This window comes from Protopterus annectens, chromosome 6.part0, assembly GCF_019279795.1.
Source record: "Protopterus annectens isolate FY-2018-M chromosome 6.part0, PAN1.0, whole genome shotgun sequence".
Lineage (NCBI taxonomy): Eukaryota > Metazoa > Chordata > Ceratodontiformes > Protopteridae > Protopterus > Protopterus annectens.
In genome coordinates, this window is record NC_056737.1 from 693,183,662 (window position 1) to 693,196,101 (window position 12,440).

The 12,440-nt window shown below is 38.0% G+C and overlaps 1 protein-coding gene across 4 annotated transcripts in view; it reads right to left on the minus strand.

Moving 5' to 3' along the window:
* Window positions 1-6,321: 6,321 nt before the first annotated feature.
* Window positions 6,322-12,440, minus strand: part of PPP1R36 (protein phosphatase 1 regulatory subunit 36) — a 1,152,634-nt gene continuing 1,146,515 nt past the window's right edge. For all 4 annotated transcript variants that reach the window (XM_044074376.1, XM_044074378.1, XM_044074377.1 and 1 more), the window contains one exon: window positions 6,322-6,954. In XM_044074376.1, coding sequence (XP_043930311.1) covers window positions 6,711-6,954 — 244 coding nt within the window. In that variant the 3' untranslated portion in view covers window positions 6,322-6,710. The remainder of the gene's footprint in view (window positions 6,955-12,440) is intronic.

The window sequence follows — 12,440 nt, forward strand, 5'->3', positions numbered from 1 at the left end:
ACCTCATCAGACAATGCTCCTGCCAAGGTTCCTGAAATGTCTGCAATCATGTCCCTCTGAAGACGGGTACAATGTGCCAGGTAGTTCAGCAACCATATGGCAAAGGTCGCTGAAGCGTAAATCAACTTCCCTAGTCTATCATCTGGGACTCCCTGTTCAGAGGATGGACAGTTGAACTCTTTTCTGCAAGTTCTTTTCTAGTGGCAGCCCCCACCACCATAGAATCTAAGTGGAGTGTTTATAGAAGGAGATACAAGCTGTGCTTTTGGTGCATGTGTGTTGAAATCCAAGGATTATGGATGCCTTTAATTTCTATTGTGAGTATGGACCATATGTGGAAGTGTAATATGCAAAATGATGAAATAGGTTTTGCAGTGTCTTTTGTGATTAAAAAAACATTCAGTTAGATATGTAACTAAGGTGGGGCAAAGAGGGTAGCTATCCCTGGTACATGCTGTCAAGGGATGAAGTCGGCATGTGCTGATGGCATGGAAGTGCAGTACTAACATTGATTTCTGAAGCTGGAACTTAAGGAATTAATGTTGATACTGCTTTTGTGGTGGTCATTGCTGAAGAGCTCTGTGTGTATGTGTGTGTGTGTGTGTGTGTGTGTGGTAATTTACATGTAGCAAGTGACTTGCTTGTTACATATAAAAATGTAACAAGCAGCTAACTATAATTGGCAGAGCATTTTTTTTTGTTCCTCAACTCAAACTTGAATGGGGCATCAGTTTTCAGGAGCTGCACAGGGTGCTAGATGAACCAGCTATGGTTCTACATTTGAACTACATATAGTTCTGCATTCATCTGTATGAGCCTCAAGAGTCAAAGCCTGGGAGCACAGTGAACTTGTATGGAACAGAAACTGCAAATATTAAGGAGTAGCAAGGCTTGATGAATTATTTAATATAAATGGTTTTATAAAACTAGCTGTGTGCATAGCTGGTTAGGAAGTGTTTTACATGGTCATGTATTTATTTTTACAGCCAATGTACATCAGTGCCCCTGTATGTGAAGAGTAGTGTTGTTTTGTTATGGTCTGAGATTCACTTCTGAGTTAACTGAGTTTAGACAGGGTCTAACAGGTGGATTGTATTTGTATACATGAATTTATATGCATAGAAACCTGTCCTGTAATGACTGTTCTTTGAAGTTGTTTACATGTCTAGTAATCCAAGTTAATAGTGATGCAGGGTAAGAAATTCTTTCTGAGACAAGATGCTTTACTTATTTATGAGTTATTTTACTACTAATATGTCACAGTGTTCTTTCACTTTGGTTGTTTTCTAGTTTTGCTGATATGAACACAGCTGTATCATCCCTCACCTGTTAAAGGCAGCATGTAAGCATAGTAAGAAAAAATATACTCTGAATTCTGGTATGATATGAAACGATGTAAAGTTGTCTGCAGAACCTTGATAAAAAACAAAAATGAAGGACAGCATTGTTCTTCTCTTAGATTGGGCAGACAAAGCTTTTGTAAGATTTGTAATATCTTCAGAAAGAATATTTAGATAATTGTAGTTCACCATATTCTTGGCTAGACAACTGCTATTGTATAACTTGTTTACACTGATTTGTACAGACTTCAGAAGTTGAAAGTGCATAAGACAATGTCAAAAAAATCTTGTACATTAAATTGCTTCCTACAGGGATAATCTGAACAGGAAAGGTGAATGTTAAGTAGATGCATCCATAATGCTGTAACAGCAATACTCTCTCTTGGATATGATGTTTCACAGAAATCGTATCACTTGGCATTCTGTAAGTATGAATAATGCTGCACAGAGTGAGGTACATGTGAATTAGTCACATTCATTTGATGGGTACGTACTGTACTTAAGTCCTAATAGCTGCTGTGACATTGACTTACATCCAGCTTTGCCAAGTGTAGCTGACTGAGCTACTGCAAAATCATCCTAGTAGTTTGCAGGGCATTGTTTTACAACAGTACCCCCTTAATGTGCAGTAGCAAGGGCTGCCCAAACCCCGCTCAACACCCAGCACCTGGTGACGTTTTCTATATCGTTGAATAAACATGTTCATCTGTATGAATAATCATCTGGGATTGCCGGCATGCAGAAAGCAGGTAGTGTGGACTTGTTAGTTTAATAGACACTGGCCACAGTACTTATGTTTTCAGCAAACTCTGTGTCCAAGAAATCTGTATGAGACAGAAGTCAGGCTGGTAAGTCCTTCACTTTAGTGTTCTCTTTGGTCACACTGCCAAAGCAGGACATGAGGTTTTGCAGGGTAAAGCAATTTGTAGTGAAACAAGTACATGTTTCATGGAAGATCTACTTCTTGCATTCACTACCTATTTTTGTGAACACACACATGCAAAGCACTTCAAAGATGAATAAGTTTTGTTTGGGAGGCATTATTTTACAATTGGTGTATATAAACTATGCTTGTTTAATACTATAACTTTATTCATAGTAGTATTGTACAAACAACATATTTTTATTTATATTTATTTTTTATAAGTATGGGATTGTTCATGATGTCATTATTGCTGATGTTATTTCCTGCTGACATTATTGCTGATGTCATTTCCTTTTGGAATATTTTAACTTGAATGTTTAACTGTTGTCCGGTGTCTGAAGAAGTTGGATTACTTGTTCAACAAACGCGCTTACATAAACTTTTTGGAGATTACCACCGGCCTTGTGTGTTCTTTTATCAGATTATTGACAGTGATGCTATAGCATTCAGACCAATAAGAAGATACTATATCACTGCTGGTTGTAAAATCTTCAAAAATACAGAAGACAGGTTGACTGGTGGATTTTCAGTGCTTCATATGGAGGAGGTATAAAATATGAGTCAATGGAGTGACCAGTGAAAGTCTGAGAACAGTAATTGTGATTCTGTAATTGCAAAAATTAAAATGACAAAATGGAGAATACAGATACTAAGTCTAGGATTATGGTGTCTTGGAGTATATCCATTTTCCACAGTACAACAATCTGATAGTTTAAGTAGTATGGGGTGAGTGGTACAGCCTCACACTTTGGGGATACAGGGGTCCCCTACAGAAATATTTTAAAAGGGTAACATCACATTACACACACACACACACACACACACATGCAGTAGAAAGCCTTTTAAATTGTGAAAAAAATGAAATAAAAAGACTGGTTCATCTGGGACTTGGACCAGGGATCTCCAGCATTCTCTGCTGCTGACACTCCTTTTATATTGATTAAGAACCTCTGTGCAGCTAGGTACTAAGTTTCCCTTAAAAAACATTTTCATTTAATCTAGGAAACCCTTAGTATGATAAGTTAAGATCACACACACACACACACACACACACAGTAAAAACACTTCTGAGCAGGCTAAAGTTTAACAGTAAGCTTTGAAATTCACTGCTTTTTTTAAACACTCATTTTTAAAGTGTTGAGTCTTGCAGTACTGGATTTTGGACTTCTTATAAGAAGGAAAGTGAATAGCCCCTAGCTGGTAAATTTCAGTAACACTCTAGGGAGGTGGAGCACTGTGGTAAATGATGACTGGCATTGATTAATTCTTCATTCATTTGCCAGTTTACAATAAAATAGAAACTGCCAAGAGTCCGGTGAACACTCCGTGTACAGGTTGGCAATATAAACAAAATGTAATAAAAAGTAACCCAAACGGAGTGAAGCAGGAAGCCAAGTAAGCCAGATAAAGCAAATCCAAATTTAATTCAAGGGTGTCCAGACAAAATATAAGCGCTTTCGCTTAAACAGCTTCTTCAGATATGTAAAAAACATCACCCATAAGTCAAGACAAGTATTTATACAATTTAAAAATAACAGCTAGACCAATCACTAGGTTCAATTAATTAAAAATTGAAATTGCATAGTGCTCATTGGATATGTAGCCCCTCTCTAATAATTTCATTTTAAGGCTCACTAGTTCTTCTACAAAGCCTGTGTCAACAGCATTCATCCTGGAAGCCCTAACGCCTTGGCCTTTTATGATGTTCCTAAAGACGTAGGTGGGATGCATGCTAGATCTCAGTAGGAAAGTGTTGGCATGACATGGTTTCCTATATATTCCAGTGTTTATCACACCACATGAACGAGCATCTATTAAGCCACTTCTCAAGAGATGTAGGAACAATAAATGAGCTGTGTCAAGCCTAAGCAAAGGAGCCCATGCTTTTAGCATTCTAGGGTAGTGAATTATAAGCTTATTGTTTATATATACATATTCGGTTTTTAGAGATTTTTCTATTCATGTATTTATTTTCTTGATTGGAACTGCATAAAGTAGAGCTTTTATTGTGCACTATGCAATTTCAATTTTTAATTAATTGAACCTAGTGATTGGTCTAGCTGTTATTTTTAAATTGTATAAATACTTGTCTTGACTTATGGGTGATGTTTTTTACATATCTGAAGAAGCTGTTTAAGCGAAAGCGCTTATATTTTGTCTGGACACCCTTGAATTAAATTTGCATTTGCCAGTTTGCCGCAGCCTACTACTGATGGACTGTTTAGGACCATCCCAATTAGGTAATGGTATGAAATGTGGTAATAAAAAGCTGTGGGTCATGGCCAAATTCATGTGGCACATTTCTTTCAGTTCTAACCCTTACATCAAGTGGCTATATTAGGTAACCGATCACCCCGTCCTTTGATGTTGGTTGATCTAATGAGGGCCAATAATGAAGATACAGTTTATCTTTCAATGTTGGCCACTACTGTATTGTCACTCCCAGTGATAGGTACTGTCTGAAATATGGATAGGTAAACATGTAGGTGCTGGACACAGGACTGTATGCCAGGGGAAATGATTCACAGCATGAATTCATATATGGTGTCAGAATCTTAAAAACTGTTAGCATTGAATTCAGTGACTGGTCTGCTGAAGGTATATCAGGTTATCACTGAGGGATGCAGGAACGAGTCCTAATTAATCCTGTAGCTAATTTTTTAGAAGGAGATGATAATTGATCCCATACATTATTTCAGCTGACTTTATTCTTTTCCCCCTTTTTTCTATACTTACCATTTTTCTTACTGCTTATCATTTTATTTATATCCCTTCTGTGGACCTTCTCCACCAATTCTTCTCCTTACCTTTAACTATGTATTACCTTTTTCCTTATCCTAAGCCTACCTGTACTCTGAAGGTTAGGCTTTTAATTCGTAACACTTTTGTCCTTTATGCTACCTTTAATCAAGAATATATATATTTTTAAATCAAGAATATCATTTGAGACAGCAAATGCCCTACAAAGGGTCATCTTTGCCTGTGTCTGGTTGACTGGTTAAACTAAGCAGACTTCTCAGTCTGAAGGAAAATCCTCTGTATAGGTCCTAAGCAGGAATGTTTTTACCACAGGTACACTTTTGAAGTGTTTGGTAAGAGACAGTCAGTAATAAATGCACTTGCAAAATGTCAAATTCTATAAACTGCAAGCATAAAAAAATCTTTTACCACATGAAAATAATTAAGTAGCATGATCTAAAATGCCAATGTAATTCTAGCTTTAGTGCTTGTACCGTAGGCAAGAATGCTGTATAATCCCTTATACAAACTGAATTCACACTGAATGGTAACCTCAAGGGGTGGGCCTAGCTGAATAACTGCTGAGAAACTGATGCTCGTCAGGCCTAGTGTTAAGAGGTACAAGCTCTATCTATAATCACCTGTAAGAGCTCTCAAAGCAAGATCGGCAGTGGCTCAAATGCTGAACACTGATGAACTCATTTACTTATGAGTAGGTATACAAATAGTTAATTGTCCTGTCTAACATACACATACCTGTTGCAGGAGATTTAAAACTTTTCATAAAGAACACAGGTTGTGGTATTACAAATAAATTGTAGGTACTGCAAACAATGCCCAAGGGCCTAACAAAATCACTGCGTGTGTATATTTTGTTGTATTTTTCTCTGAAATTGTGCCTTTGCAGAACATATACTGAGAAAATTAATAAATGCTGAAGACTAAAACACAGCCAAACTCTTGTAACATGCAATTCTTGAGAAAAAAAACTGAAGAACGTTTGTGGTCATAGTGTTTTGTATGTTAGACACAGCATGCGGTATATACATCTTCTTATCTCCCTTCAGCAAAGAACTAGCTAGGGAAATTTGCACCTTTGAGAAATAAATAAGCAAAAAAAAAAGCTCTTCTGAGTTTGAGAAGCAATCAATACTTTGCTTCTACATTGTCAATTGTGCCCCCTAACAGCTTGAGCCCAGGGCAGCCACCCACTTTGCTTCACCTACTTATGGTTCTGCCTCAGAGCACTACATATAATGTTATCTGTAGAATTTAGGCATATGGCAAGAACAGAATTTAATTCTGTAAGTGACATCCTTGAGGAATCTATGTTTTTTTATTATGTTACCACAGTACAACTTTATGCACAGAGTTTAACACCTATCAGTAAATCCAAGCCCTGCAGGAACTTCTCATTCTCATATAACAAATGAATAATGCAAAATTCAACTTATTTTTAATATACGGATTAAAGTAATTAATTTAAAGCTGAAATGCATCTGATGGAACAAAAAAAAAGAGCTGTGGTTCAAATGATTTTTCATCTGGCACATCACTTACAGCTATTCAAGAATCTTTACCAAATGGGAATACTTACAGATTTGTATATATTTCTTAACAGACTTAGCAAAATTAACACACAGAAGGGTAATGTTACATTCATATTAGAAAATGTGAATATCTAAAAAAGGTCTACACTATTGGTTTTAGTCAGTGTCAGAATAGGCTCCCTCTGTTGTTGCTCTAGAGATGGCTGTATTTCTGTAGCTCAGTCGACTTCTGGTGTCTCTTGGAAATGGAGATGCCATGCTTTGGGAACAGAAATTAGAGCCAGATTTCTTTCCTGAGATGTCCTCTTCTTTTTCATGTTCTTCATTTTCATTCTCTAATCCTAGTGAGTTTAGAGTATGAGGATCAAAGTTTTTTCGAAGTTCTCCAATGATACCAACCCTAATGCAAAATAAAATGCTAATATTTAAACAAACAAGCACAAATATACTGAAAGATTATAAAAATCAAGAATGCGGCTGTATTATTTCATTATTATAATATCTAATAATATAATTTTAATGTCTCAAAGGAGAGCCATCAGCCCAAACTATAATTTGGATAATGTACTTTTAATTATCATGTATTTATTTTGATTTGTAGTAATACATAACAGTACAATGGACAGACTGATAAACTACAAACTGCAGTAAAATTGTTATGATTTTGAACTATTATTTAATAAGGTTTATGCTTTATTACTTTTCCATATAAACTTTTCTGCGACTTTTTCATCAAATATATTACATATTAAACTATTATCAAATGAAAAAATATTCTAAATTGAAACATAAAAACAATGACCACAATAGCAATGTCTACAACATTTAAAGATAAGGGGACAGATTCCATATGGGTGGGGCAGAGAAGTGCAGTCTCGCCACTAAGATACCATAACTGCGCAAGTCCATAGAAGACGGTATGTTCCAGAAGATTTGTAGTAAAAGCAAAGGGTGGAGGCAGTGAACAGTGCAAGTAACTTAGTTTTCAGTCACTGTTCCAAGAGTGCTGGAACCACAAAGCACAGATAATGTGATTCTGTAACAAACCACTCAGTGGTAAAAAATGCTTTATACAAATCAGTGTCTGAAAACATCCAAGTCAATACAAGGGATTTTACTTTGTATATTGAAGATGTCTGAGCCGTACAACATATGAAAATGCTGTCTAGTGAATGACAGAAACACTGACTGCATTTGTGTGTGACAGCAGAGGTTGCACTTTCGAGTCAGAGCAATCTGTGGACATTATTATTAATTCAGAAGAAAATAAGAGAAAGGGAAGAGAATGAGTGATGTGAGCAAGGCAGTTAAGGTTCACAAATACAGTGAAAGCAAGCATGTAGAAGGAATGAAGAGTCTGCACATTAACATAATTATTTATTCTACATTTGTTAACCGGGGGTGTCTGACTGAGCTGAAAAGGTCCTTTTTCAGCAGAGGCCCGGGGAGAAAAGCTCCACAAAGAAAAATTACAGACACGTTTAGTTATTTAGACATGATCAGTATAAACACAAATTACAAGAGACATGTTTTTACTGTGGTATGCGGCACATAAACAGTTACAGTGGAGAGAACAAACAAAAAAATATTAATTTTAAAAATAAAGGTAATTAATAGATTTGTGGTGTACAGCTGAAATTTGGAACATAGGTAGAATACATACATAGTAGATTAGCCAGTGTTTGTGAGTAAGACTGAAAACTATTATCAAGTGCTCTAGCTTTAGTATGTATATATTATCCACTTTCACTAGCCTGGAGAGCAATCATGGCACTGTTGCCTGATGAGGTCTTTAAAGGAGGCTTTGGATGATGTGTTTTGAATGCTAGTAGGGACAGAGTTCCATTTTTTAGCCACTGAACTACTATATAGTGCATCTCCAAAGCTATTGTAGCTGTTGGTGACTTCTAGTAGTAGTTTGCTTGATGATCATCTAAGAGGCCTTTTGGCTGAGTGATGTACTAGGTTTTTGATGGCAGGACACTTATTGGGGAGGTAACAGATAGAATGACAGAGGCAGAGCTGACTGTAGGTTAGGAGGTTGGGCAGTTCAAGCCAGTGGAGTTGTCTCAAAGCAGTACAGTGATAAGTTCTATATAAGCAATTTGCAGCAAAGAGGGCAATTCTGTTATAGCAGGCTTCCATTTTGCTTAGTTCAGTTTTGTTGAGATTAGTCAGAATGGGAGATGCATAGAGTAGGGTGGATAGAAGTTGGGAGCGAGCAATGGCTGATCTTGTGTTGTTGGTAAGAAATGGTTTGATACGGTAGAGTGACCCCAGTTTGGCATGTACTTTTTTAATAGTTAAGTTGAGATGACTATCAAATTTTAGGTGGGAGTCTATGGTTATTCCCAATAGCTTAGCCTGTGCCACTGGAGCAATTGGAGTAGCATTTGTGGAGTAGATAGTGAATTGACTGTTAGTGTTTTTGTTAGAACTGGTTATAATCATAAGCTGAGTTTTCTTTGGATTGAGGATAAGTTGGGCTTTGGTAAGGTAGTTTTCAACGTCAGAGAATGCTAGTTGAGTTGTTTGCAGGAGGGTGGGAATGTTTTGTGCAGCACAGATTAAGGTAGTGTCATCTGCATACTAAATTATAGATGCATGCTGTGTGTAGGTATGGAGGTCATTTGTGAAGACTGTGAATAGTAGTGGTCTTAAGATAAAACCCTGTGGGACTCCTAAAGTTATGGGCAGCTGAAGAGAGCGATAATTTTCCCATTTCACAGCTTGGTACCTGTCAGTTAAGTAGCTTTGGAACCAGGTAAGAGTGGAATTTGATAGATGATATTGGTTTAGTTTGTTTAGCAGGATTTGATGTGAGACTGTGTCAAATGCTTTGGACATATCCAAAAAAAGAGTTGACATTTGTAGGCTTTCATTTTTGAGACGGTTTACTGTGTCTGTGAAGCAGAGGAGGGCTGTAGTGGTACTATGGGCAGGTCTGAAACCATGCTGAGTAGGTGACAGGATGTTGCTGTCTAGGAGATAGTTTAGCATCTGGGTATGGATGCGTTTTTCTAGGATTTTGGCCAGGGGAGAGAGTAAAGCAATGGGTCTGTAGTTATTAAGTTCAGTGGAGGTCCCGCCTTTATGTATGGGTGTAACATAGGATATTTTCCAGAGTTTGGGCACATAGTTTTCAACAACTGATCTGTTTATGAGAGTGGAGACTAGGATAGCAATAGCATCTTCTGTGAGTTTCAAGAAATAGCTGGGGAGTAGGTCGGCTGCTGTTGATGAGGTTTTTAGTTTGGAGAGCATGCTTTTGATTGAAGTGGTGGAAACTGTTTTGAGGGTAAAGCTTGTATTAGTGTTATTTGTGTTGGGGGGATAGTGAGGAAGGAACTGTCCTGTGATACTAAGGATAGAATTGAGTTCACAAAGTGGGAGTTGAATTATGATTCGATGGGAACTTTAGTGTCAGGAGTGGTTGGTTTGGGGGTAGCCTTTTGGGTGGATTTTAGCAGCTGGTTTACATTTTTCCAAAATTTTTGCGGGTTGTGTTGGTATTTAGTTTGTAATGTTGTGTAGTAGGATTTTTTGTCCAGCCTAATGCATTTTTTGCATGGTTGCGCATTTCTTGGTACTTAGTTAGGCTTTGTGTTTCTTTGTTTTATTGATAGTAAAGCCAGGCAGTGTCTCTGGACTTGAGGATTTGTTTGGTTTCTTTACTTTGCCAGGGGTTTGTAGAGGTTCTAACCTTGATTTTATGCAATGGAGCGACAGTGTCTAGGTGTTATAGAAATGTTTTGTTGAAATATGCTACAGCCTGGTCAAGTGGGAGGGTTTTTAGGGGGGTCCAGTCACAGTTACAGAGTAAAGTGTTGAGGACCTCAGGAGATATTTTTTTGTGTTTCTAGTAGATATATAGTTAGTGGTTTTGCATATGCTTGTTCCACTACGTATAAAGTATATTATGTTGTGGTCACTTAAGGTGTCTGGGAGACTGCCTGTGTGAGGGTACAATGTGGGGTTGTTAGTTAGGACCCAGTCAAGGATGGATTCCCTTTTAGATTTTTTATCACATCTAGTTGGAATTTGGACTAGCTGCTGGTAGCCGTGGAGATTTATTAGATTACTTGGTTGTTCTGATATACAGGTGAACCAATCTAGGTTGAAGTCCCCCAGAATAAGAGTTTCTTGTGAATATATGGAAGAACACCAGGATAAGAAGTCTTCAAGGCTAGCAGGTGTATTACCAGGTGGAATATAGCTTTAGTTTTAGCTTTCAGGTAGCGCTACATAAGTGGGACCCCTCTGATACTGATACCGATACTGCTTAAGCTGGTATAGGAACCCTTTACATCTCACGCAAATGCTGGTTTTGTATGCTGTGCTGTTCCAACCTATGAGTAATTACGGGCTGTGCAAACGTGAATAATTTTAGATAGTTTGGCTAGCTTTTAAAGTGACTGCTCTTGACTTTGTTGCTAACTTAGGAGTGAATGCGTTTAGTTATTAGGTTTGCCTTACATTGGGACTGCTCCTATCCTAGTCCTCACACCTATTGCTTTCACATATCATATTTCTGTATACGCAATAGCGTTCCGTGTTATGACTTGCTATTTACACCATCTATACCTCCTAAAGAGACTGGAAAGTGTTTCAATTGAATTGTTTATGTTAACGTGAATGCGTTCACTGCATTACTCTGGTGTGTGTGGTGATTTGCTGTAACACTAGGCTCTATATATTATTAGCTATACAGTTATTTATTTGAAATGTACTTTTCACCATTAATATGTACATCCTAAAGAGTTATATCAACTATGTGTAACGTTGCTTTGCTTACCAGTTGCATAACCTGTCTTTTATTGCATTTTGACTCTGAATTGTAACCCTGTATGTTAATATTGTACTCTAACATTATCTTTTGTCCTCTCTCCTCCTCTAACAGCTATCCCTCCACGACCCTGTGTCTTTGCCTGGGTTGTATCCCTCTAATTTCACTATTAGGGTGTTCCCACAGAATACCCTTGGACTCGGTCAGGACATTGTCTTCTTCTACCACCCTCTACCACCAGAAAAAGAGAGTATGTCTACCTAGTCATGCTATATTACGTTTTAACTAAATGTTCCTGCTAAACTTTCAGACTGCCACTAGCTAAGCAGCCAGCAGCTACCCCTCCTTACCCTTCATTTCCCCTCACAGTCTCCTCGGATGGCCACATAGGCTATCCTCTCTCCTTCTAGTACAGCTCCACGCCTGGTAGCTCCCTTGTTTGCTTACTGCACTACTACTTTGTCCACTAGATGTTATACTTTTCTCATCCCTATTTGGGATATTAGTACTGACTTCTGCCTTACACTTTTATTCTCCCTCCTTATACTAATCCTTTTCCTCCTTTACCTCTCTGTCTCATCCTCTCCCCCGAGGATACTTTCTCTTGCCTTGATTCCCCCTTCCTTCCCTGATACTTTTTCCACTCTCCTCTGGTCTACTTTGTGTGCCCCGCTCCGCCCCCCACCCTACCCCCATATCCCACCCACCCCAGGGGTCCTACATTTATATTTCTACAAGCCACACCTCCTACTACTGCTATCCTATCCAATTCACAGTCTCACAGATTGTGTAACTTCCTTCACTTAGTCACACCTACATTCCACTTTAACCAACCCACCACTATCTCACTAAAGTCCTATACCATTACAACCCCTTCCACTCTACCCCCTACTCCCACCACACACCCCTCTACAACATATCAGGAAACCCTACTTCACATACAACTATCTTATCATGTCTACAACTATCCTCCACTCACAACTTAAACTACCTATCACCTTCTTACTATTATTCCTTCTCATTACTACCTACTTCTTAACCTCCTATGAACACTCCTTAACTATTTCTCTCTCACTTCCCTCAAAACATACTAGTACACC